The sequence below is a fragment of the Ochotona princeps genome, chromosome 22 (assembly GCF_030435755.1).
Source record: "Ochotona princeps isolate mOchPri1 chromosome 22, mOchPri1.hap1, whole genome shotgun sequence".
NCBI lineage: Eukaryota > Metazoa > Chordata > Mammalia > Lagomorpha > Ochotonidae > Ochotona > Ochotona princeps.
This window is the reverse complement of record NC_080853.1, coordinates 7578381-7605506: the sequence shown is the minus strand read 5'-3', so window position 1 is coordinate 7605506 and position 27126 is coordinate 7578381. Positions and strand designations below refer to the sequence as shown.

General features: G+C 52.1%; 1 protein-coding gene across 3 annotated transcripts; it reads right to left on the bottom strand.

Annotated features, from left to right (window-relative positions):
* Nucleotides 1–27061, bottom strand: UBE2V1 (ubiquitin conjugating enzyme E2 V1). Of its 3 annotated transcripts, none has more exons than XM_004585897.3 (4): nt 26954–27061; nt 13556–13704; nt 1633–1758; nt 1–328 (listed from the first exon to the last, which is right to left on the bottom strand). In XM_004585897.3, the coding sequence occupies exons 1-4, from the start codon at nt 26973–26975 to the stop codon at nt 182–184; spliced, it is 444 nt and encodes a 147-aa protein (XP_004585954.1). In that variant the 5' UTR covers nt 26976–27061; the 3' UTR covers nt 1–181. The 3 variants fall into 3 exon arrangements, with proteins under 3 accessions (XP_004585954.1, XP_058535291.1, XP_058535290.1); XM_058679308.1 differs by lacking the exon at nt 26954–27061 and adding an exon at nt 26577–26691; XM_058679307.1 differs by lacking the exons at nt 13556–13704; nt 26954–27061 and adding an exon at nt 13364–13489.
* Between the last annotated feature and the right edge of the window lie 65 nt (nt 27062–27126).

Genomic DNA, 27126 nt, shown 5'->3' with positions numbered 1-27126 from the left:
TGTTATAGCACAACTTATATATTTCAAATGGACAAAAAATTAGTATCATTTACAGTATCCTTAGATAAATTGCCTTTGAATGGGAGCTTCCTTTCCAGTACTTGGAGGCCTACAAGATGAACCTAGAAAATGGACTACCGCGGAGCAGGCGGCCTGCTGGCGGCCGGCAGCGTCCTGCGGCCTAGTTGCTGTAGCACTGTCCTTCGGGCGGCTGCGGGAGCTTCAGGTTCTCTTTCGCCATCATCAGGCGCCGCAGCTCCTGCAGCACGACTTTGATGCTGTACGAGTTCTGCCACTTGGCCAGCACCGAGATGGCCCGAGGGTCCACCTACAGAGAGGCAGATAGACACACATCAGGGGGCTGTTCAGAAGCCCAGCTTGTCATACCCTCCCCGGGCAGGTCCACTCCCCACTTCAGCAGGGAGGTGGCAGTGGTGACGCTGACCCTGGAGACCCACTCAGGCCCTCAGTAATGTGCCCCAGGCTGGCTGCACTGCTCTTCCCCGCCCGCTGTGCCCCTCGGCCACTGTGCAGAGCCATGAAGCCAACCTCGGCGATGGCGGCTAGGGCCTGGAGCCCAGGCCACTTAGTGCGGTGCGTCCCACGGCCCGGGCTGGTCCTGGGGCAGGAATTTCAGTGGAATTCAAGTGCAGCATGACACACTGGGCACACGGCTCCAAAGTCCGTCTCCTCTGTGTGTGATGGCAGTGACATGAGCAAACCCACCACCCTGGAACACAGGTCTCTCACGCTCACAGCCTTAGGCAAGCAGCAGGCGGAGTGGGAGGGCACCGCCAGTCCCTGTTGCCATCACTGCCTTTCGTGGTGAGCGAGGCTGCTGCTTCATGGAGGTGCCCGGGGCGAGGTGCAGCACGCCAGGCACCCCAGATGACCCATCAGGCCCTGATGATGGGCCTGAAGCAGCCCTGGTTGCTGCGGGCATTTGGGGAGTGGATCAGCACATGGAAGACCTTTCTCTTTTTTGAGCAATAAATCTTAGAGACCCTCCAGCTGCCAGCTCACTTCTCTAATGCCTACAACAGCTGGGGATGGGCTGGGCTGGGCCGAGGCCTGGTACTCCCCCCAGGGCTCCCCCAGGGCAGCAGGAAAGCATGTGCTGCCTCCCAGGGTGCACAGTGGCAGGGGGCTGCAGCAGAAGCAGAGGGGGCGTCTTGACCTCAGGCGGGAATCCCAAGGAGCAGTTAACCCTCACCCCAACCCCCAGCCTCCACGCCCACCCACATACCCGAGACCCTTTGACAAAGTGTCATGCTGGCATGCAGAAAGACTGAGGTGGTGGACTGGGAACTCAACCTGTAAAATAAGTTTACAAAGCTGGGCCATTAAGGAACCCAACAGTTCCTACTGGTGGTTAAGGGCCAGGAGGGAAAGGCACGGTCACAAGGCCTGAGCGTGTTCCTGCTGAAGGTCACAGGCACAGAACCAGTTCAGGTGTGCTCAGAGTACTGGGGACAAGGAGTGAAGAAAGAGTGCCCCCGCCTGCACACACCAGGTGAGCCAAGGGCAGGCGGCTGGCGGGGCAGGTGGCTGGCGCAGCCAGAATGGCCCTGGTGGTAAACAGGACCAGTGCCGACCCTGGGCAGGAAGGGTTGGGGAGGCAGGAAAACTTACCACTCCGTTAGAACTATTTACTCCATTCATGTTAATTTTTGTTACAAATCGTACAAAGGGGGGAGCTTCTGGGTATTTGGGTCCACATTCTATTTTAAGGCTGTATATTCGGTTTTCATAAATTGTCTGGAAAGAAAGAGTAGAAATGTGTCAGGCGATTAGGAACAAAGAACTCGCACAGGACAGCACCCACAAGCCTGCGCTAACGCCCACTCACAGGAGCGCAGCCCCTGGCTGGCAGGCTGCTCGACCGGCTCTCCCACCAGCTTGCCTGAGGGACACACACATCTGAACCTGTAAGCCAGCATCCTGACGTTTACACTTAGCATGAAGGCCAACAAGAAGCTGCCCAGGCTCGCTCCCTGGCTCGCCACCTGGCCCTGGTCTCTGGACTCAAAGGATGCTCTGGGCAATGGTGTGTGAGGGGCACCTGTCACACTTGTGTCCACTCCCACCAGGCCCACTGCGTGAGGCGCCCCGCAGCGGCCTGCCCCCTTGAATGGTCTGGCCAGGCCTCCTTGAATGTTTTACGGTTGTCTGATCCAAGAGCTCAGTGGCACTTAGTGGGTGAAAAGTCAACCATGTCTGTTGAAAAGCAAGAAAAAGGACAGCCTTCGTGGCAACGCCTTCTCCCCCAAGGTCCATCCAGCAGGCATCCCTCTCCCTGCAGTGCCCAGAATCCCAGTTCCTAAGATGCGCTCCTCTGTGAAGTCACACAGTGAGCACCTGCGGGTCTGCAGAGCACGCTGAAGGTGACGGTCCCTCCCGAGTTACCCTGCCAAGAACTGCCTAGGAACACGCGCTTGGCGACATCTAGTGGTCACATCAGGGAACAACCACGGCAGACATGCTTTAAAGCCACCCATCCAGGACAGCACCGCCACTTTAAGGGTCACCAGGCAGTCACTGCATATCCTTGGGAAAATATCTCATACACAAAAACCCCCAACCAGGAAGCAGTCTTGCTTCTCCTTCCCTGTCACAAAATGGTCCCCTCACTTCCCCCTCCCAAGGTGACCCCACAGCTGTCCACTTTCCTGCACCTGTGAAAGCCCAGCTGCAGCCTCGCTCTGATCTGCCTGCATGCAGGAAAGCAGCTCTCCCTGCTGGCTCAACTCTTCCATAAGCAGAGCTTGTGACCCCCGCTCCCAGAGGACTCTGTGGTACCTCTTTATGCCTCCTCCACAGGCCACTCCGGCTCCTGGGGACCCTGTACCAATGCTGCTCCAAGCTCTCCCAAGGGCTGTGGGCACTCGGGCTACTGATCCAGGGAAGCCTGTGCAGCATCCAAGGCACTGCAGCTGGGTGTCTGCTGAACGCATGAGGGTGGCCCCTGAAGACACACAACTCCCAGCTCACAGTCAACGTCACTCACGGTCTCCCCCTCCGGGTGCCCCAGGCCCTGTGTGTAAGCAATATTCATTAACCACCAAATAACAGGGCATGTGCCCCTTCTGCCTTGATCTCAGCACTGCCACGGCCAAGCCCTTCATTTCGGTGGCAAGAATCTGGGTTCCTGAGTTTTCACAATTTTCCAGGGGGGCCAGACCCCCTCCCCCCACAGGAGCCAAGGGCACGGCAGGGTGCTGGCTCAGACACTGGCCAAGCTGCAGGGTGAGCTCCTGTGTTCTGCAGTCCAGGTGAGACCCGCAGTGACTTTCTTTGCTTTTCAAGCACAACACCTATTTGATCAATGTTTTAGACCACATCACTGGAGCTAAAACACCCAGTATGGGCATCTATCCAAAGAAAAGGCAAGCAGGGCTTTGTCCAAGAGCACCTGCACCGACACACTCACTGAGGCGTTATTCACAATAAGCCGGACTGGGAAACAACCCACGTGTCTACCAGTGGGTGAACGGAGGAAGAAAGCAAGCTAGGGCCCGGCGGCGTGGCCTAGCGGCTAAAGTCCTTGCCTTGAACGCGCCGGGATCCCATATGGGCGCCGGTTCTAATCCTGGCAGCTCCACTTGCCATCCAGCTCCCTGCTTGTGGCCTGGAAAAGCAGTCAAGGACGGCCCAAGGCTTTGGGACCCTGCACCTGCGTGGGAGACCTGGAAGAAGTTCCAGGTTCCCGGCATCGGATCGGCGCGCACCGGCCCGTTGCGGCTCACTTTGGGAGTGAATCATTGGACGGAAGATCTTCCTCTCTGTCTCTCCTCCTCTCTGTATATCTGACTTTGTAATAAAAAATAAATAAATCTTAAAAAAAAAAAAAAAAAAGAAAGAAAGCTAGGCACACACAGGGGACTACAACTCCCTCTGGGACAACATGAACATCAGACAAAGGGGAAACAGACCAGACACAGAAGGCAAACACACCGGGAGCTCCAAGTGCGACCCATGAACACAGGGACTGCGGGGGGTAGGGGTCAAGAGGGGAGACCGGGAGACCAAAGCACACAGCTGGCGGTGCTGGGGTACAGTGGGTGAACCACCACCTTCGATCCTGGAGGGCCGCTCCTGTTTCTGATCCAGCTTCCAGTACCTGAAACTGGAAAGGCAGTAAAGTTGGCCCAAGTACTCGGCTCCTTGCCACTGAAGACCTCAACAAAGTTCTTGGTCCTTGGCTTTGGTCTGGCCTGAATATGGCTCTTGTGGTTATTTGTGGAGTGGACCAGCAGATGAAAGATCTGTCAGTCTGCTTTTCAAGTAATTAAAATATTTTAAAAAGAAAAACTGGGGCCCGGCACGGCAGCCTAGTGGCTGAAGTCTTTACCTTGCAAACGCCGGGATCCCATGGATGTTGGTTTGTATCCCAGTGGCCCCACTTCGCACCCAGCTCTGGTGGTCTGGGAAGGCAGTCGAGGACAGCCCAAATTCCTTGAGACCATGCACCCACGTGAGAGACCTGGAGGAGGTACAGCTCTGGCTGTTGCAGCCACTCGGGGAGTGAATTAACAAATGGAAGATCTTCTTCTCTGTCTCTCCTTCCAGTGTATCTGACTTTTCAATTAAAATAAATAAATCTTTTAAAAAAATAATAGTTCTGGGATCTAATATGTAATGACTACACTAACAGCAGTACTGGACTGTTTACTTGGAATTTTGTAAATAATTAAAATAATTATATTTGAAAGACAGATCTACAGAGAGAGAATCTTCCATCTGCTAGTTCGCTCCCCAAATGGCCACAACAGCCAGAACTGGAAAGTCAGGAGCTTCCTCCAGGTCTCCCACACAGGTGCAGGGCCCCAAAGACTTAAACCATCCTCTGCTGCTTTCCCAAGCCACAAGCAGGAAACTGGATCAGAAGTGGAGCAGTCAGGACATGAACCCATGCTGCAGGCTGAGGATTAGCCTGCTCTGCCACAGCACCAGCCCCAAGACAGTAGACGCTAAGTGTCCTTAACACACACACACACACACACACACACAGTGGCAAACATGCATGACAGAAATGTTAATTCATGTTAATCTTTATACAAGTACACACGTCACCACTTTGTGCAACTTAAATATAGAGAAATGTTGTCAACTATAGCTTAAAAAAATAAAGTATAATAAAGCTGGAAAAGTAAAACAGAAATCTGTGTTATGATTTGTTTTCTCCTGGCACCAGAGTTACGTGGAGTGAAATCTTACCTCACACACTTGGCACGGTGACATTTTTACAAGAATATATTCATGTACCAGTCACATAACTGCAAGTTTCCTACGGGCAGAAGAGTATGGACGAAGACGGAAAGCTCTGCCCCGTGTAAAGGAGAGACACTAAGTTGCTGAAACGAGGCATAATAAAGTCTCCTGATTTCCTAGCATGTACCTGAATGGAGCGTGGCGAGTATGTCTCCACACACAGACCAGGCTGAAGCCAGGTCTCCCACACAGGAAGGGAGAACCCTGGACCTGAACCATCCCCTGCCCCGCAGGGTGGACATTTAATATCAGAAGTAGAGCTGGGACCCACACTCAGGCTCAGGACGGGCATATAGGCATCCCAAGTGCCGACTCAACCAGTGCACAACACACCTGCTGCTCAGTTTTCTTAAAAAAAGGATGCATATCTGGGTCTGGTGTGATAGCCTAGTGGCTAAAGTCCTTGCCTTGCACACGCCAGGATTCTGGATGGACGCCGCCCCGGCTGCTCCACTTCCCATCCAGCTCCCTGCTTGTGGCCTGGGAAAGCAGTAGAGGATGGCCCAAAGTCTTGGGACCCTGCACCCACGAGGGAGACCTGGAAGAAGTTCCTGGCTTTGGATCAGCTTAGCTTCAGCTGTGGTGGCCACTTGGGGAGTGAATCAGTGGATGGAAGATGTTCCTCTCTGTCTCTCCTTCTCTCTGTATATCTGCCTTTCCAATAAAAATAAATAAACCTTAAAAAGTGCGTATTTATATTTGTGTACCCATAGCAAAAGTCAGTAGAAACACAACACACATCAACTTAGCAGTTTCATTCACAGCAGAGCAAACAAACCAAGGAAAGCACACCTTTCTTTACCTTCATACACTCCTGGGTTCTGGTTTTGTTCTTTTTAAGCAAGGGCATGGCATTCTGGGATAAACACACACACACACACACACACACACACACACACACACACACACATTCTTGAAGAACACCAGAGGCATGACAATGTGTCAAGGATGAAGTCTACCCCCTGGGGAGGCAGTGCTGTGTGGACAGCCGCCACAGCTAGAGCAGGATGACCAGCATCAGCAGCGAGGCCAGGGATGTTGGTAAACACCTGTAACACACAGGCGGGTTTCAGCAGAGGAAAGCCCAGTCTGGCCTGCCAGTCATGGAGGAGCTGTGACAGCTAGCTTTGCAATCTGACACCCTCAAGTGTTTGTGTAGTGAGGGGGATGTGGTCCATGCGGGGGGCCTGTGGACAGCCCTAAGGGCTAGAGTCACATGAGGAACACTTGCCCAGGAAGCTTTGCTTTTCCACATACACCAGCGCCCCTTGCGGAGGGAAGAGAGACAAAGAGTTCACACCCATAGAGGACTCAGGTTCCAGATTCCAGGGGAGACACAGGAAAACTGCTCCCCCCCACGCTGGCCTCAAGGTCTCCTCGATGCACAGAGGCACCTGTCCTGTCTTGTCCTCATCCTTTTTTCTTCCAATTAATTTTTTAAAATTGAAAACACACATACACAGACAGGAAGACAGAGAGAAAGATCTTCTGCCTGTTGATTCACTCCCCAAGAAGCCGCAATGGCCGGAGCTGAGCCAATCTAGAGTCAGGAGCTTCTTCCCAGTTTCCCACACGGGTGCAGGGTCCCACAGCTTTGGGCCGTCCTCGACTGCTTTCTCAGGCCACAAGCAGGGAGCTGGATGGCAAATGGGGCTGCTGTGATTAGAACCAACACCCATATGGGATCCTGGCACGTGTAAGGGGAGGACTTTTGCTATTAGGCTACTGTGCCGGGCACTTCCCTCTCTTTTTTGTACCCTGAGTGGCAGCTTTCTTTGCCTACTGCTTTGTAACTTAGTTTCTCACTTCCGTATCCCTGGGATCATTGCAAAACACAGCAGTCAGCACCATGCTCTCCAGCCGCTGAGCATCACATGACACGGTCTATGAAAACATGCTACCAGGGGACAGTGCTGCAGGATGCAATTTTTTTTTTAAAGATTCATTTTATTTATTTGAAAGGCAGAACATTCAGACCTCAACTAACAACACCCACTGCGTGGATGTGGGGAGAAAGGTACCCTCCTTCACTGCTAGTGGGAATGCAGGCAAGTTCAACCACTATAGAAAGTGCTTAGAGAATAGCAAATAAACCAGCCATATGACCCAGCTATCACGCTCCTAGGAATACACCCAAAGGAAATGAAAACTGCATATGAGAAGGGGATCTGTAATCCTGTATTTACAGCAGCACAGTCTGCAACAACCCAGACGCCCATCCCAAGAGCAGTGGTTAGAGAAACTGTGGCACACCTACTCTGTGGAATATTACTCAGTCATTAAAAAGAATAAAATTACACCATTTGCAATCAGATGGTCCCAACTAGAGAGCATTATGCACAGTGAAATAAGTCAATCCCCAAAAGACAAATACCATATGTTCTCTCTAACATAAGGAAACCATGATGCAAACTCAAATGTATAGTGATGGACTAATGGAGACTACCATATCCAGATGTGAACAATGCAGCAGGCATCCCTACTTCCAAATAAAATGGACTTTCAACGAAAGTACTGGACATAACCAGACAATGGGATGCTGGACTGTCTGACATTGTCTGTACCAGCAATGTTGGGGCACACTCAAATAGCAGACTGATGGAACTGACTCATGAAGCAACGTACTGTTGCGACAATATAGTTAAAATCAGTTGGGGAGGGTGGGAATTGGAGGGAGGGGAATCCCAGCCTATACACAACTGTACCATAAAATTCAAAATTAAAAAAAAAAGATTTGCTTTATTTATTTGAAAGGAAGAATTACAGAGGGTCACGGCAGAGGGAAGAGAGGAAGAAACAGGGAGAAAAATAGTCTTCCATGTGCTGGTTCCCTCAGGGGCTGGGCCAGGCGGAGAGCACCTGGGCCCGCGCTGTTTTCCCAGGAGCACTGTCAGGGAACAGGGTGAGCGGAGCAGCAGAGCGGCAGGACTCCAGGCAGCGCTAATGTGGATCTGCTGTGCCACAGCAGCACCCTAGCAAGGAATTCTTCAAGAACAAGACAGAGAGCAAAGTACTGCGTTTTCAAATCTGATGCCAAGACCTTTTTCTTTTTTAGTGAAACAGTAATAAAGACACAATAGGGAGATGAGCTCTATTTAGATCCTTTTTATGACTATATTCCTACTAATTCCATTTCAGTTCCATAGCATTGATTTTTTAAAGATGTCTTTTTCTTCTTTAAGATTTGTTTAGTTTTATCGGAAAGTCAGATATACTTAGAGGAGGAGACAGAGAGGAAGATCTTTCATCTGCTGGTTCATTCCCCAAGTGGTCGCAACGGCTAAGCTGAGTTGATCCGAAGTCAGAGGCCAGGAGCCTCTTCTGGGTCTCCCACATGGGTGCAGGGTCCCAAGGCTTTTGGCCATCCTCAACTGCTTTCCTAGGCCTCAAGCAGGGAGCTGGATGGGAAGTGGAACAGCCAGGACATGAAGTAGCATCTATGTAGGACCCCGTCGCATGCAAGGCAAGGATTTTAGCCACTAGACTATCGCACCGGGCCCAAAGATTTATTTTCATCTACTTGAAAGGCATAGTGAGAAAGAGAGAGAGAGAGAGAGAGAGAGAGAGAGAGAGAGAGAGAGAGAGAGAGAGATCGAGAGAGAGGTATGCCCAGCTTACATTTGTAGGTTTACTTCTCAAATGCCTGCCACAGCCAGGGTTGGGCCCGAGTGAGGACAGGAGCCTAGAATTCCATTTGGGTGTCCCATGTGACACTTCTGCTGTTTTCCCAGCTGCATTAGGAATTTGGGACGAGACTGGAAGCAGAGGATCCAGGACTTGAACTTGTACTTGATATGAATGCAGTTATCACAAGTAATTACTTAACCTCCTATGTCACACACACCACCCTAGCACACATCTGAGATGCAAACCACAAACAGGTTGTGACAGAGACCCCGGAGCAGACACAGATGTTCCTCAACATACCAGAAGTTCTATCCTGAGAATCTCAGGAGTGGAGAGCCCCGAGTCACAGAGCGTGCAGCACCTAACCCAGAGGGTACAACACCTCGGTCCAGCCACCCTTCAGAAAGCCCTACAGCTGGGCAGTCTCATGGAAAACAAAGTCTCTTCCATGAAGAGGTCCTGAAGGTCGTGGGTAATTTTAGTGAATGCTGTGCTCAAAGTGAAAAGCAGAAGGGCGGTAACGGTTCAAAAACCATCAAGTCCGACTACCGTAAGGCACGAACCGGGTGAGCCTCCTTCACGCCTCTGCACCTTGGGGAGTCGAGGGAGTCAGAGCTGTGGGGGCAGAGACAGTAACAAGTGCTGGTGACGGTGGGGAGGGTGTGACCTCACGGCCTGTTGTTGGGATTGTAAAACAGTGCAGCCGCCCTGGGAAGGTCTGCCACTTTCTCCCATGTTAGCACTTACCCTAGGATCCTACAATCCCACCCTCAAGTAAACAAGCCTACACAAAAACTCCACACAACCAGTGCTGGCAGCATCATTCCTAACGGCCAAAAACGCAGAAACAACTCAAATGTTCATCAACTAACTATGGGCACACAGAATTATGGTCATGCCCATACACACCATCAGCACACAGCCACAAAACTGAATGAAACACCAACAGATACTACACTACTACAGATGACTCTTCTAAGTACAGGAAGTGTGTACTCCATCATCCCATTCATATGCAGTGTCTAGAAGCAGCAAATTCACAGCACCAGGGGGTAGACCAGTGATTGTCAAGGGCAGGAAGTGGAAGGTGGGCAGAAGGTGGGGAGTGACTGCCAACAGGGATAGGACTTTTGGGGGAGGGTGATGAAAACGTTCTGCAGTTAGTGGCTGGAATCCTGCCCTGAGCTGCACACTTCAAAGCCTGCGGAGCTGGATCTCCAGCTGCGGGGCTCATGTGGGAGGTCTCAAGGATGTGGTACACCGTGTCGCCAGGGAAACCCCAACAACGGTCTGGGCTCACCAAGACCTCAAACTGGCCTGCTCACTGGCCATACAGGTGAGAGTGGTGGCTGCACCCGTTTCTCTTCTCTGTCCTTGGACGAGCTGTTATGACTTCTTTGATAAGCAATTCTGAGAAGTCAGGCGTGGTCTGTTACCTGCCAGTCTATGTGTTGTACATGACCCACAGCCGACTTGCCAGCCACATGTGGTGAACATGATCTGCGGCATACCTGCCAGCCATGCATGTTGGATGTGATCTATGACATGACTGGAAGAGCCAGAGAGACAAATGTGCCTTCTAGCCAATTAGAGTGCCACTGCTGGGTGGGTGGGAGGACTGTTGGGAGGCGTCCTCTGGCTTCCAGCTTTCTTTTTTTTTTTTTTTTTAAGATTTTTTATTATTGGAAAGCTGGATATACAGAGAGGAGGAGAGACAGAGAGGAAGATCTTCCATCCGATGTTTCACTCCCCAAGTCAGCCGCAACGGGCCGGTGCTGCGCCGATCCGATGCCAGGAACCAGGAACCTCTTCCAGGTCTCCCACGCGGGTGCAGGGTCCCAATGCATTGGGCGGTCCTCGACTGCTTTCCCAGGCCACAGGCAGGGAGCTGGATAGGAAAGTGGGGCCGCTGGGATTAGAACAGGCGCCCATATGGGATCCCGGGGCTTTCAAGGCGAGGACTTTAGCCTCTAGGCCACGTCGCCGGGCCCGCTTCCAGCTTTCTTAGTCTTTGTAAGTTTGTGTTTGCTTTACAATAAACGGACATGCTCAATCAGACTCTATGTGGTCCTTTTTTTTTTTTTTTTCTAAGACTTACTTATTTTTATTGCAAAGTCAGATAAACAGAGAGGAGGAGAGACAGAGAGGAAGATTTTCCGTCTGCTGATTCACTCCCCAGGTGGTCACAAAGGCTGGAGCTGAGCTGATCAGAAGTAAGGAGCTCCCTCTGGGTTTTCCAATTGGGTGCAGGGTCCCAAGGTGTTGGGCCGTCCCTGACTGCTTTTGCAGGCCACAGGCAGGGAGCTGGATGGGAAATAGGGTTGCTGGGATTAGAAGTTGCACCCATATGGGATCCCAGCGCGTGCAAGGAGAGGACTTTAGCCACTAGGCTGTTACACCAGGCCCCTTGGTGGTAGTTGTAGCTGCTGAGGAACACTGCCCGCCTTACCCTGGTGATTGCAGGGCCTGCTGGTTGGAAAAGCCCCGAGACAAAATAAGCATAAGGGAAGTGCCTGACACACTGCAGCTACTCATTAAAACAGCCCATTTTGAAGGGAGAAAACCTGAAAGTCAGGGTAACACAAACTGTTTTAACTGGAATCGAGTAATCATGGTCTATATTTTTTGGTTAAGTGCATAATTCAGTGGTATTTAGTACCATCCACAATGTCACGTACTAGCTCATTCTGAATTTGTCAGACACTGTAAGAAGCTGAGCAACAAAGCTGTCCCTCGCTGAGTAAAGGCGGCGGAAGGAAGAGTGAGTCTCTCACCCTTAGGAGCCCACACTCCCCTTCGGTGTTCAGGGACACATCCCAACTGCTCCCCACTAAGGGGCCGGGCCGGCAGCGGCTAATGGCTGGAGGACCCGATTCCCTGATTCCCTGCCACCCACCTGGGAGGTCAGAATGGAGGTCCTTGTTTCCAGCCTCAGCCAGGCTCCTGTAAGCACTTGGGGAGGGAAAAGCTGGATGGAAGACATCTCTTTCACTCTGCCTTTCAAATCAATAAAAATAAAGAGGACCCTGTGTGATAGCCTAGTGGCTAAAGTCCTTGCCTTGCATACACTGGGATCCCATATGAGCTCTGGTTTGTGTCCCGGCTGCCCCACTTCCCATCCAGCTCCCTACTTGTGTCCTGGGAAAGCAGTCGAGGACAGTCCAAAGCCTTGGGACCCTGCACCCATGTGGGAGACCTGGAAGAAGCTCCTGGCTCCTGGCTTCAGATTGGCTTAGTTCTGGCCATTGTGGCCACTAGGGGAGTCAATCAGAGGATGGAAGCATTTCCTGTAAGTCAGACTATCCAATAAAAATAAAGTAAAAGTAAAGAAAGAGAGAGAAAGAAAAATAAACCAAAACAACTTTTAGGAAAAAACCCAAGAAAGCAGCCAGCGGCCTAGAGTACACTTTCAGAGCGCATGGGGGACAATCTCCACAGGGAAATACAACTCCCAGCCTGGCTTCCTGCTGCGTAACAGATCCGGCAAGCTAACCCAGAGTGCCACAGCAAAAATGATAAAGAAACCACAGCAGACTGAACTGCACAGAATCGTAAGGTCTAAAAATGACCCCTGTGGCAACGTCCCCCAGCAAAGCCGCTCACTTTGGTGGCTTTGGCTGCTGGCCAGGCTGACAGCAGAGAGTCGTGACCTGTGCCGAGCACTGCCCTCTGCCCACTCAGCGGGCTGTGGCCCAGATGTGTCTCTCCCAACAGCGCAAAGCCTCGCCTCCAGAGCAGGAACGAGCAGTGCCATCCTGAGGCACAGGTTGACCTGGGCCAGCGGTGATGAGGGCAGCCACAGCCCCTCCAGCTGATGGCAAGTGGTACCCCCCCGCATGGGGTCTCCTTCCTGACCCCACAGCCAATCACTGCTGCATGCCCGCATGACTCTGGAACGGAACCAAACACACACTCAAATACAACTCAGAGGGGACACTGTGCTGGGATGGGTAAGAGCACAGGTCGGGGTGTGCCACAGACCTACTCTGTGACTATCAGCCGTGTGGCCCTGGGCAGATGATAGCATTCCCGAGTCTGTGCCCCCATATGTTGATCTGGACGCAGACACACCCGATACCTGGTCCTGGAGGGTTAATTATGTACCCTCAAAACAAGGAGGGCTGGCATCGAAAAGACCAGGGACTGTCAACAAGTCACCACGCTCGCGGTCACTTCCCATCCCCACTGTGTGGCTCTTGTGTGTAAAGGCCTCTGGGTAGGCTCAGCAGCGCCTGGAACAGACCAGGGCTGTTAAGGGCCAGTGAGCTAGGACACAGGCGCACAGCCCACCTGGGGAAGGGCGAGAGGCACACCACTGCCAGAGCTTTCTCAGCTTGTAAACGGGCCGCAGGCACGCCTGTCAGCCTTGTACCTGGAGCCTGGTACCCAACAAGCTCCAAAGTTGGTTCTAATCTACATCTGAGGGTCTACATGGCCACATAAATTCACACAGGTTTTTGCTTACCATTCAGAGGGATTAAACTGCACCAGAGGAGGTTCAAATATATAAACTGAAACCGGTCAAAAAAGAACAGCCACATCAGAAAATATACCATTGGTGAGGTTTTTTTTTTCCATGATAAGACTAATTTTGTTTTAAAAAGGAGGCACAGTGAATTTAAGACATTGACATTTATAGCCGCAGCTCGACGCTTACTCTTGGAGGCCCAATTATCATCCCTGTCCATCTTGTAAGTGTCATGTCTTCGTCATCTTCTAGACCCCAGCTAACTGTGCCATCTCCTACTCCTTTCTGGCCTTCTTCGAGTTCTTCCAACAGTCGGAAATTGCGAGGGACTTTTACTCCTAAAATAAATGGAAAGAAATTCAAGATACTAGCAACTGCAGGGGAACTTGTAAGCCTAGCCGCTCATCAGCGCTCCCTGAGAATAAAGCCACCAACATGCAAAACCTTGCTGACAGTACTTATGCTGCAAACTTGCCACTTAGACGTAGCATCGACCAACACAACCGAAGGGAAGGGCACACAGCCCTGTGGCACAGGAAGTGACCAGGGTTGGATGGCAGGACTTTCCGACTTTCCGTCACTCCACCCTGTTCCTGGAGAAATACGCACCTACACGCTGGTCTACTGGGGTCCACTGGTGTGAGAGAAAGCCCCCAACACCGAGGGCTCACCAGCACACAGGCTGTTTCCCTTGTTCTTAGCACCCTTTCTGGGCTCAGGCGTGCTCACCAAGCACACCGCCTAGAGGAGAGGCCGAGCCCCATGGCGATGGCAACACACAGAAAAGGCACCCTGTTAATCAGCTGGCAACTGAAGCTGCCAACAACAAAATTTTCAATTATTTAAGCCATAGTCTTTTCCTCCTAATTTACGAAAAAGCTAAATCAAAGACAACAGCTATTTTTCTGATTTTGTTTACAAAAATCCCAAAGCCTGGCCAGCAGCTCACGAAGCAACACACAAACATGGCTCACAGGGTCAGAACGCAGTAACCTGAGTTCAAACCAAAAACTGGGTCACTTCTTGACATATTACAGAATACAGTTTCAAAATGCTGAGCCCGCCAGGGTGTGTGGAGCAGGGAGGCTGGCTTCCTGAGCTTGAACACAGGGCACCTCTGGCCACCAGGCCTGCCTGTGTGCCTCTTTCCTCCCTAACCTGTGCTGTGACCATTGGAAAAACTTGGGATTCAGATAAGCTTTAATCTCCAATTGTTCCAAAGCTGAGACAAGCAGGACTTACTGTGTGACTGTGAAGACAGGCCCCTCGGTGGGGTGGGGGACCTGGGGGCTGAGAAGGGAGTCAATACTCCCTGAAGTTTAGGACATGGCTGTGACCAGATCAAGTTAGGCATTTTTCCAGGCACTGGGAAACAAGCAGAAAGCAAGACAAACAACTCCTGCCCCCATGGTGCTGGTGTTCCAGTGGGAGACTGCTAACCACTCGCCCGCCCCCTCCACACGCACTACCCACAGTACCAGAGGCTGCGGGGCTCTGCAGCAGGGCTGCAGCTCGAGGCAGTGATGCGGGTAAGTGTGAGAGTGAGTAGGCGTCGTGACTAAAGACCTGCAGATGAGCAGCACAAGTAGGGACACATGAATGGAGGCCTGTGGAGGCAGAGGCAAGAGTGAGTGTGAAGGTCCTCAGGGAAGATGCCTATAAGGTCAGAGCACAGGGGCTGGAGTCACGGAACAGCAAGGAAAGCTGCTGCCGGGATGCCAGCATTCCATGTGGGCGCCAGATTGAGTCCCAGCTGCTTCACTTCGGATCCAGCTCCTTGTTAATATGCCTGGGAGGATGAGGGAGGATGCCACACGGGACTGAGCCCCCGTACCCACGTGTGAAACCCAGAGGCTCCTGGCTCCTGGCCTCAGCCTGGCCCAACTCTGACTGTTGCAGCCATCTGAGGAATGAACCTCCAGATGGAAGATGTATTGTTCGCTCTCTGTAACTGTCTTTGAAATAAATAAATCTTTTAGAGAGAGAGAGAGAGAGAGAGAGAGAGAGAGAGAGAGAAACAGCAGAGATGGTAATTTAGGAAAATGAGAGCCACAGTGACACGACAAGCTGCAGGGGTTTCTAACAGGACTGGATTTCTCCTGAACAGAAACAGTCCTGGCCGGGCAGGGCGACAGGAGTGCAGGGGGGACAGGCAGCACATGCCCGCAGGTCTTGGCTGCCCGTGAGGACCTGACCCATCACTGGACGGTCACAAAACTTCCGGCAAGGAACACTGGCCCACCTTCCTGTTCACAGTGCAATATAAGGGTCCTTTTAAAGGAGAGGTAAGAACAGGTGACTGTGGAACAGAAAGAAATAGCAGCACATATGGCAGTATTTCAAAGTAGGCAGACTTGGAAGGCTCAGACGGGAAGCACTATTTTCCAACTGCGCAGCAACCAACTGGATTATCTGACACCTCTGGATTAAGTCTCCTCTAGCAGACTTAAAACTGAAGGAGGCGGAGGACATTACAGGCAAGCAGCAGCCTGTGGCAGAAGTCATGACCGCTTCTGTTCACAAAGTGCTACACCTACATTTTTAAGCATCTTAATTAATTTGACTACAGAAAATCACTGTGCAACACTGTTGTGATTTCTAACATGTAATTCATACGCCTCCACAGACAAAAATAAAGGCTGCGAGAGCGCAGGTGAACGCTGATGGGAAAGTTGAGGGGCATGTGTAACCGAGGCCCCTGCTCACAGATGGTGCCACTGTTCAACTCTGTCCCCCTGTGGACGTGACGGAAAGGCTTTGGCAGAGGTGATCCAGCTGGTAGACAGGGTTAGGGGAGACCCCCGTCCAATCTGACCAGTTCATAAAGAGGAAGCAACTGGGACACATGCTGCACTCATGTTGATGTGCACATACAAGGAAGGGCCACATTAAGAACACAGGGCAACCACTCGCAAGCCAAGAGAATACAACCCAGCAGGAAACACATCCGGCGACGCCAGTCTCCAGCATGGTGAGCAGTCCGCCATTGTTGCTGAGGTCTCCCACCCGTGGTACGTTGCTGTGGTAGCCGTAGCAAACTAATGCAGGGATGATATCGGAAGCAGCTCCAGGGCACTAACACTGTGGCACAGTGGGTTCAGGTGCTGTCTGTGAACCCGACACACCGTTCTGAAGCGCCTGGATACTCAGATTCTCAACCAGCCTCCACCTAACGCGCCTGGGAAAGCAGTGGAAAATGGCCCAAGTGCTTGAGCCCCAGGCCCCCACATAGGAGACCTGGATGGAGTTCTAAGGTTCTGGCTTTCCTGACCCCGTTCAAGCCACTGTGCACATCTGGAGAGTGAATTAGCTGGTGGGAGATCTTTCTCTCTTTGTCATTTGGCCTTTCAGTAAAGAAATAAACAAATATGTCTTTAAGAAGCACTTTAAGAAAGAAAGGACAGAGGCCAAGACACCGGGGGCGGGGGACATCTCTGGACAGGAGGATTCTGGGTACTTCCTCCAAGCCTTCTGTGCTTCCCAATTTCCTTTACCATCATCCTATGCTACCTGCAAAGCAAAACCTGGGAAGTACATCGACTTGTACACTAGGCACGATGCTACTCAGAGCCTTCGCACTCTCTATTCTGTCGGGAAGACTATTTCCTTACACTCTGTTGGAAAGTCAGCGTTACAGGGAGAAAAGGAGCAAGAGGTCTTTCATCCACTGATTCACTCACCAAGTGGCTGCAACCGCTACAGTTGAGCTGATCCACAGCCAGGAATAAGCAGCTGCTTTGGGGTCTCCCCATGCGGGCGTTAGGGCCCAAGAATTCGGGCCAGTCTCCAATGCTTTCCCAGGTGAAACACAGGAGCTGTATTGGAACTGCAGTGGTTGGGACAATGGGGTTGCACGCAGAGACTTAGCTTGCTATGCCATGGTGTCAGCACTGCTCTCTTCAGGATTTCAGCAACATACTCAGAAATTCAGAGGCCAGCACTGTGGCCTAGCAAGTAAAGCTGCTGCCTGCAATAGGCGATCCCATATGGGCACCGATTCATGTCCTGGCTAGTCCACTCTCAATCCAGCAGTCTGCCAATGGCCTGGACCCCTGCCATGCATGTGAGAGACCTACATGAAGCTCCTGACTCCTCATTTCACATCCTGCATGGCGATGGCTTTTGCAGCCAAATGGGAAGTAAGCGAGTGGATGGAACATGGAAGATCTCTCTCTCTCCCTCTCTGTAACTCTTTGAAAATAAACTCACAGATCTTTTTAAAAAAGTCAAATGGACAACAGCAAAGCAGCTTTCAATGCCATACCTATTAAGCTGCTCTTTTCAGAAAGATTAAAAACAAAGTTACTTTATTTTATTATTCCTTTTTATTTTATAATTGGAAAGACAGATTTACAGAGAGAAGGAGAGAAAGAGAAAGATCTTTTGCCTGCTAGTTCATTCCCCAAGTGGCTGCAATGCCTGGGGCTTAGCTTACCCGAAGCCAGAAGCCAGGTGCCTCCTCCATGTCTCCCACATGGGTGCAGGGTCCCAAAGCATTGGGCCATCCTCGACTGCTTTCCCAGGCCACAAGCAGGAAGCTGGATGGGAAGTGTAGCAACCGGGACAAGAACCAGCGCCCATATGGGATCCAGGCACTTGCAAGGTGAGGATTTAGCCACTGAGCCATAGCGCTGGGCCATCTTCAAAGGCAGGTTTAAGTACCAGTTGCTTTGTCTCCCACAAACATGAGCTGGAATACACTTTAGTGACTATCCTAACACCTTACAGCAAAGGATGACGAGCACAGACCTGCAATCCAGCTCTGGCCCACAATTCCCCAGCCACCTAGCTGTGTCCCTACATGTCACCTGAAGCCCCAGGAAGGCAGGGAGGGATCCCAACGCTCCTGCCCCTAGAGGTGCGGAGCGAGAGTAACTGAGGCAAGGCCTGGAAGGCACACTGGAAACCAGCTGATACCCTTTGAGCTTGCTGCAATCGACTACACTTCAATGCCCACTTGACCTTTTGTCCGGTGCCAGCTACCATCTTTTTCCTTTATCAGCAAACAAAACAAAAATCAAAACCCTTGGGGTCAGCACTGTGCGCAGTGTGTGACACTGCTACCTTTGACGCTGGCATGCTATTTGAGTGCAGGTTTCGAGTCCTGGCTGCTCTACTTCAGATTCAATTCCCTGCTAACACACCTGGGAAAGGAGTGGAAGATGACCCAAATATTTGGGTCCCGACCACTGTCAACGTGGAGGAGACCCACGGACTCCTGGCTTCGGCCTGGCATAGCTTCGGCCATTATGGTCATTTGGGGTATGAAAGAGCAGATGGAAGCTTTCTCCAACTTTGCCTTTCTTTTTTTTTAAATTTATTGCTATTGGAAAGTCAGATATACAGACAAAGAAGAAGATCTTTTATCTGTTGATTCACTCCCCAAGTGGCCACAATGGCTGGAGCTGAGCCAATCTGGAGCCAGGAGCCTGGAGCCTCCTTCCATGTTTCTCATGAAGGTTCAGGGTCCCAGCACTTTGGGCCATCCTCAACTGCGTTCCCAGGCCACAAACAGAGAATGGGATGGGAAGTGGGGCTGTTGGGATTAGAACCAGCGCCCATATGGGATACCACCAAGTGCAAGGCAAGGATTTTAGCCTCTAGGCTACCACACTGGGCCCAACTTTGCCTTTCAACCAAAAAGAAAACAGAAAACTTACAAGGCTATCTAGACTGCTATTACAACTTTCTCGTACTTACTCCAGACTTCTTCCAATTACTCACTGGTATCACTAAGCTACTCTAAATTCATGGTATAACAGTACAGTCATGGGCCTGGCATCGTGGCCTAGCGGCTTAAGTCCTCTCCTTGAACGCCCCGGGATCCCATATGGGCACCGGTTCTAATCCCAGCAGCTCCACTTTCCATCCAGCTCCCTGCTTGTGGCCTGGGAAAGCAGCAGGGACGGCCCAAGGCTTTGGGACCCTGCACCCGCGTGGGAGACACGGAAGAGGTTCCTGGTTCCCAGCTTCGGATCGGCGCAGCACCAGCTGTGGTGGCTCACTTGGGGAGTGAGTCATCGGACGGAAGACCTTCCTCTCTGTCTCTCCTCCTCTGTATATCTGACTTTGTAATAAAAATAAATAAATTAAAAAAAAAAACAACAGTACAGTCAGCTTCACCCCCTCCCCCAGTTCCTGGATCTCCAGACAGCTCCCTCCTTCAGGGCCTGCTTCCCTCCTCTTCACCGGCCATCCAGCCCTCTCTCCTGGACCGCCAGGCTCAGCAGTTACGTCCAGGTGTCCTCAGCCTGCTCAAACCCTCGGCGACTCTAGCCAGACCAAGGCTCTGAGTTCTATTTCCAACAGACTGCCTCCTTGACATCTTACACTCCCCACTTTGAGTACATGGAAAAGAACACTGTCCTGGCCAGACCAAGGCTCACCATCACAAGAAACCTGTGTCTGATCTTCACACACAACCCATTCCCAAAGCTATCCTGAACTGGGCCGTCTTCCCCAGCTCCACTATGATTACGGTCAGTAAGCTTTCACTTTTTTTTTTTTTAAAGATTTTTTATTATTGGAAAGCTGGATATACAGAGAGGAGGAGAGACAGAGAGGAAGATCTTCCATCCGATGACTCACTCCCCAAGTGAGCCGCAACAGGTCGGTGCGCACCAATCCGATGCCGGGAACCAGGCAGGTCTCCCACGTGGGTGCAGGGTCCCAAAGCCTTGGGCCATCCTCAACTGCTTTCCCAGGCCACAAGCAGGGAGCTGGATGGGAAGTGGAGCTGCCAGGATTAGAACCGGCGCCCATATGGGATCCCGGGCCTTCAAGGAGAGGACTTTAGCCTCTAGGGGCGTTCAAGGCGAGGACTTTAGCCTCTAGGCCACGCCGCAGGGCCTGAGATACCTATGGTTTTTTGAGATAACCAAAACTTGATAACTAACCTTATCATTTAATGATTGAGAATTTTGGGAACTACCCCCTTTTTAAATGCTTATTTTTACTTGAAAGGCAGAGCTATCTAAAGTTATAGACAGGGAGATCTTCTGTTTGCTGGTTCACTCCCCAGATAGCAGCAGCAGTTAGAGCTGGGCGCTAGGAGCTTCCTCCCAGTCCCTGTGTGCAGGGGCCAGCCTCTGCTGCTTTCCTAGGCACAGTAACAGGGAGCTGAACTGGAAGTGGAGCAGCCCATATGGGATGCCACTGCTGCAGAGGGAGGTTTAATCTACATGCCACAATGCCAGCCCTCAAAATAACCCTTACTATTACTTTTTTTTAACAAGGGAAACTGATTTCTCACCCAACCCACACAGCAAGAGGATTCTTCACTATAAAATATTCTTTCATAACATATGTATAAAAGAACAGTGCAAACCATTTAGAAACTGCATATTTATGTTAATACATCAACACTGGGCAAAACACATGTAAGTTTAAATGGCCCAGCCATACTCCAGTTTTCAACTTACAGAAGCTACTGCAGGACGTTAACACTCAGAGGTCCGCAGACCTCAGAGGTCCTGCGGGCGAGCGCAGGGATTAGCCCAAGTGAAGACCTCACTCAGTCTGCCCTAAACGCAGCGTGTGGGTTCACGGCCACAGTGCGCTAACTTCAACAAAGCACTTCAATAAACACCGGAGGACAGAGACATGCCGGACAAGAAAACCACAAGGGAACAAACGTTCCAACTCTAGGTCACTTTAATATGAATCAACCTGAATTTCAAGATAACCAATATTTCCTTGTGGATCTGACACGCAACGGCCCGCTGCAGAAACAGTATTGAGTGGCATTACTGCAGGCTCCAGGCACTAGTCACACACCGTGACTGTCCAGAGCTAGCGGCATGTGTAAATGCACAGGCTGCTACTATTCCAAAGTGAATGATGAAAGTACTGCAGTAACTTGGGCCCACTGCTGAAGCATCACAGTCATTACAGAAGTTTTAGAAGGACACATTGGTTCGTTACTTCAGAATTCTTTGCAGAAGGACTTTCCCTGGACCAGTATCAGAAGCCAGCCAGTTACTCGCTTGGCTAAATTATAATCTGTAAGTCAGCAGCTGAAGTATATTACAAAGGAAATAATCACAACCAGGCTGAAAGAGCATGAATATTTGATGAGTTTTACATCACAGTAAAATATTTAATGCAATAATTTGTGAAAAAAATAGTAATGTACTAAAATATGTGTGATGCAAACAGGATTTTAAAAGTCCTTTAAAATACCACATGGGTATTTGACGCAATAGCCTAGTGGCTAAAGTCCTTGCCTTGCATACACTGGGATCCCACATGGGCACTGGTTCTAATCCCGACTGCTCCACTTCCCATCCAGCTCCCTGCTTGTGGCCTGGGAAAGCAGTCGAGGACGGCCCAAGCCTTGGGACCCTGCACCCGCATGGCAGACCCAGAAGAGGCTCCAGGCTCCTAGCTTCAGATTGGCTTGGCTCCGGCTGTTGTGGCCACTTGGGGAGTGAGTCATCGGACGGAAGATCTTTCTCTTTGTCTCTCCTCCTCTGACTTTGCAATAAAAATAAATAAATATTTAAATAAATAAATGGAGCTAAGAATCTGGTGCTGCCTCATTAAATAAGGAGGCCTGCAAGAGAAACGTGGGGTAAATACCCCCGAAAGCCTTTGAGGAAGTCCAGGGCAGGCAGCTGACTTGTGTGGTTGCAGCTTGCTCGGCTCCCTCGCAGCTGCCTGCCCAGGGACTGTTTCTTCTCCGGTCAGGCAATGGCAGAGGACTCTGACAGCACCAGGATGAGACCCCTCACTTTAAGGGGGGGACACAAGGAGCGGGGGAAGGTGGAGCAACCCATTACCTGTCATAGTCATAGAACGTGATGACAAACAGCCAGTGATCCAGCGTGTCTGCCTTGCTGTAGGCTTGGCATCAACTGGCTTTTCTCACAGAAGTAGAGACAAAGAGGAAGCTGGACAAGGACAGGACAGAGCTGTTCCATGAGGACGCACCCCCATCAGCATCACCTCCACACGACAAGAGGTCGCAAAGCCACCACTGCTGTGCCTCTGGCGAACCTGTGTATGTGCCTACAACAAGGTGGGATCTGGGCTGACTTGTCCTAACACTGAGCAAATGCCACTGGGCAGCTACCATGACTTCAGGAACTGTGTTGCGTGCTATAGGCCTGAGCAGAGAGCTGGCGAAAAGGCAGACAATCGGGAAAGCCAAATACACCAGGAAGACTTCAGGTTAAACACTACAGAGAGAAACAGCTGTCTCCGATAGGTACAAAGAGGACTCCACGGACAGAGTATTCTGCGAGGGCCTTTCTGGGCACTGTGGCCTGGATGGACACGCTCTCACAGCAGACCAGGGCCCAATTAAAACATTCATGTATTTGAAAGACACAGTGACAGACAGTGAGAGCGTGAGAGACAGCACCATCTTCCAACTACTGGTTTCTTCCCCAGATGCTGCTGGGCCAGGCTGAAGCCAGGAGCCACAACTCCATCTGGGTCTCCCCCAGGGGTGGCATGAAGCCAAGCACTTGCACCACCATCCCACTGGCTGCCTACCAGGTGATATCAGCAGAAAGCTGAGTTGGAAGCAGGGTAGCCTAGGGATTGGTGCTACAACAAGGGATGCAGACGCCATAGCAGCAGCATAACTCACTGAGCTACCACACCCAGCCCAAGACTGACTTTTTTAAGAATAAGAGATACTGGGAGTTGGGCCCAGCAGCGTGGCCTAGTGGCTAAAGTCCTCACCTTGAACGCCCCGGGATCCCATATGGGCGTCGGTTCTAATCCCGGCGGCTCCACTTCCCATCCAGCTCCTTGCCTGTGGCCTGGGAAAGCAGTGGAGGACGGCCCAAGGCTTTGGGACCCTGCACCCGCGTGGGAGACATGGAAGAGGTTCCTGGTTCCCAGCTTCGGATTGGCGCGCACCGGCCTGTTGCGGCTCACTTGGGGAGTGAATCATCGGACGGAAGATCTTCCTGTCTCTCCTCCTCTCTGTATATCTGACTTTGTAATAAATAAATCTTAAAAAAAAAAAAGATACTGGGCACAGCACAATAGTGTAATGGTTAAGGTCCTTGCCTTGAACGCGCTAGGATCCCATATGGGCGCTGGTTCTAATCCCAGCAGCTCCACCTCCCATCCAGTTCCCTGCCTGTGGCCTAGGAAAGCAGTTGAGGATGGCCCAAAGCCTTGGGACCCTGCACCCACGTGGGAGACCCGGAGTCGTCTATGGGCTCTTGGCTTCAGATCAGCGCAGCTCTGGCTGTTGTGGTCACCTGGGGAGTGAATCATTGGATGGAAGATATTCCTCTCTGTCTTTCCTTCTCTCTATATATCTGACTTTATAATAAAAATAACACAAATCTTAAAAAAAAACTATAAAAAACAAAACAAAACAAATCACTGCAGAGCAGCAATCCAGCAGGTAAAAGGAGAGGGAGAGACAGAGATGAAGAGGAAGGCTATGGGGTGGCCTTTAAGGCTAATGGGAAGCAGGCAATGATGGTTAGGGGTCCCCGGGACAAAGTCTTCAGAAAGCAAGAGCTTGCATGGCCCTGCCTCGCCAGCTTCCCTTTGTCACTGTCACAGGGCAGAGCCACCTCCCGGCTGGCACATTGAACAGCTCTCCTGACCACAGGGCTCAAAATGGGGTGGGAAGCAAGGCCAGCTAAGGGACCAGAGGGTCTTCTCTGCCATCTCTGTCCACTGCCCGTGGTGTGACATTTTCACAGGCTGGCTGTGGGGATGAGGTCACCCTGACCTTGTAGCCCTCGGTTTCTGGGCAGCGGTGGTTTCTGGGCTACGGTCCGGGACCTTGTGAGAGGAAGGAGTGGGCAGCCCAGGCAAGGCGGTGTGACAGGGAAGAGGCCTTTCACAGTCCCGCTCTCCAAGACCTATGCAGACTCGCACCTGGCAGAACCACAGCAAGCAGGAGGTGTCGCAGCCAAGTGCCAAAAACAGCAACCAAAAAGTGCTAAGTTCAGCCCCTCCGGGAACTCAAGGGCTTCACAGCTGTTCCCTGGCAGCTTAGGGTACAGATGATCCAAGTGGTCAGCTCTACATCTGACCAGAACAGGTCCAGGGGCCCCTGACCACCTGAGCCAGCACACCTTGTCTTCATGGTACCCACTTGCGGGCTGCTTGTTCCATGCCTCTCACTGCACCTAGAGGCCAGGGTCTCCTCATTCTCTTCATCAACACTCCCAGTCATGCGGTCATTCATTCATTCAAGTTTTCACCAAGTGCCTCCTCTATGCCAGGTCAGACGATTGTTCTATGGGTTCCCCTCACACTTGATAAACCCCAAGGCAATTTCTTCAACTCATCTCTCTGAGAAACTCCTGACTGTGCTGACATGCCAAGCCCTGCTCCACCCCGGAAGCCTCTGTGTCCATTGCACTCCACTCTACGGGTGACCACACTGTAGGGGGTCAGCTCGCCTCTCATCACCTGTCTCTGTGCAAAACCCATCTTTTCCAAGAAGCTCCCCTGGCCACTTGTCTACGTGCCTGACCACATCCCACAGCAGTACCTACTGCTACCTGAAACACCTTCATTATTCACTCTGCCTTGCTCCTCAGGGACAGGGGTTATGTCCATCTCACATGCTACTCACAACAGGACCCAGCAACCCGTGGTAAACAGCTGTTGAACACAGGCACAAGAGTTTTGGCGAACTCATGTCTGCATGCCTCACAGCCTGTACCAGGTTACCCAGCCCTGCTCTCTGTCTCTGCCAAGCGCCCTTGACCTCCACTGGACAGCAGTGGTTCACATTTTATCCAACTGTCAGTTTTTAGGAAGCACTCCTCAATGGGTGGGGCCTCAAGACATGGGACTTAAGTAGCTGTTGAACCGGATTGCAGGTAGACAACCTGGTGAAGCTGTGACAGCACTGCCGTGCCAGCTGCCCAGGCAGTGACCTGGTAGGAGTATGACCCTGGTGAGTCGAGCCTGACTCAGCCTCTCTCCTGGGAGCGCCTGTTGCTGTACCCTGGTCAATGAGCTGAGTGGGTGTTGTCAACTGCAACAACATCTAGTGACAGGATGCCTGGCTTCCTGTGTGCTGCAGGAAGACCTCCCTGCTGGAGGTGTGAAAGGCAGCTGGGGGGGGGGGTGCGTCAGTTCCCCTGCATCCAACTCCTTTCACTCCCACCCTACCAGATATGGGTCTCTGGGAAAAGAGGGACACCCCTCCCCCATTCTGCTCTTCTAAGAGGGCCAACCTCTGCCAGCTGTTAGAATAGCCCCAAGATTCCAGACCCAGGCTGGGGGGCGGGGGAGACACTGCGGTTGGGGTGCTTCCTCTTCTACTCAGCTGCTCCCACCTCACCTGGCTGAGGCCCTCCCTAACAAGGGGATCACCTGCACTCCTTGACCCTACACTTGCAGAATCCAACTTGTCTTTCCATCTCAGCCCCTTTGGGGGATCTTGGGCTGCTGATGCCCATCTCAACAACCAGAGAAGACCCTCTATTTTGGCAACCCCCGCCCCAGCCAACTGCAGAACGCTAAACTCTTCAGGGCGTGCAGCAGGGAGCCCAGTCCCTTATTAAGTGCCACCCTCCACCAACTAGGGACTGGAAAAGCACCACTATATGCGCCCCCTTTCCCTCCATACACCCAACAGTCCTTGTTCCCTCTGTTCCTCTCCCACAATGGGGAACTAATGCATTGAACCCGAGTCTGGCCTTATATCCAAACGAGTGGGAGAAACTGCAAATGAGATAAAGGTAATGCTGCTTCTTTCACTCAGGTTATTTTAAAGGGAACATCTGGGGAACTGGCCCTCTGTGCTCCCATCCCTCAGCTGACCACCCCCAGGCACCCCAGGGCTCCCCTTCACCTGCTCCTCCTCACCCAGCTCCTCTGGGCGAGTCCCTCCTGAAACCTAATTTGGGTGTGTGTGTGTGTGGGGGGGGCTCCATCTGCCTCAATGGGGCCGGCAGTGCCAGGGTCCACCATCGGTCGCCCCAATCAGACCCGTCTGGCATCTCCTGCTCCACCCCCATCCCTCCTCACAACACTGACCGTGGAAAGAGACCATGATCCTCCCTCCAACAGCCACCCCTTTAAAACAGACCAAGATTTCCTCAGCTTACCCACCTCCCCAACTAACCGGGAAGCCGTCCGCCTCACACCACGGTGGATCCCATTCCCTTCTCCCAACTCCCCCGAGGGCAACTCCTGGGCATCAGCGCCAAGTAAGCGTCCGAGAGCTCCCCTCACTCGGACCCCCGGCATCCAGACCGGGACTTCAATCCACCTTGGGGCGCCTCCTCACTCTCGACGGGACCCCTCTTCTTCCCCTCAAGAGCAGCCAGCCAGTTCGGCTCTTCTCTTAAGCGCCCAGGACTCGACCACCCCGAGCCCCTAGCAGCGCCGCGGTGGGGCCCTAACGCAGCCCGTGCAGCCTCGGAGCCCCGCCGCGCCTCCCACAGACCGCTCCGGCCCCCGCCCGTGCTTCCGGCCACCGCCTGCTCCTCCTCCCCCGTCAGGCCGCGCTGGTCGCCGCCACGGAACCCAATGCACGGAGGCGGCTTGGCGACTTTAGCCCCGCTGCAAGGGCCTCTATGGCTTCCCGCTCCCCAGCCCAGGCCCGCATCCCGCGGCCATCCGGCCGGACCCGGCACCCCTGCTCACCCGAGCCCGTGGTAGCTGCCATCTTGCGTCGCTAGAGCTCGAAGGCCGGCCCGTTCTTCACCCGGACTTCAGTTCCCGGGTTCTGCTGCGCAGGCGCGCGCGCACGCGCAGACACTGACGCCGACGCCCGATCGGCGCACCGGCAGGCGACGAGGGGTTTCCTCTTTTTCAGA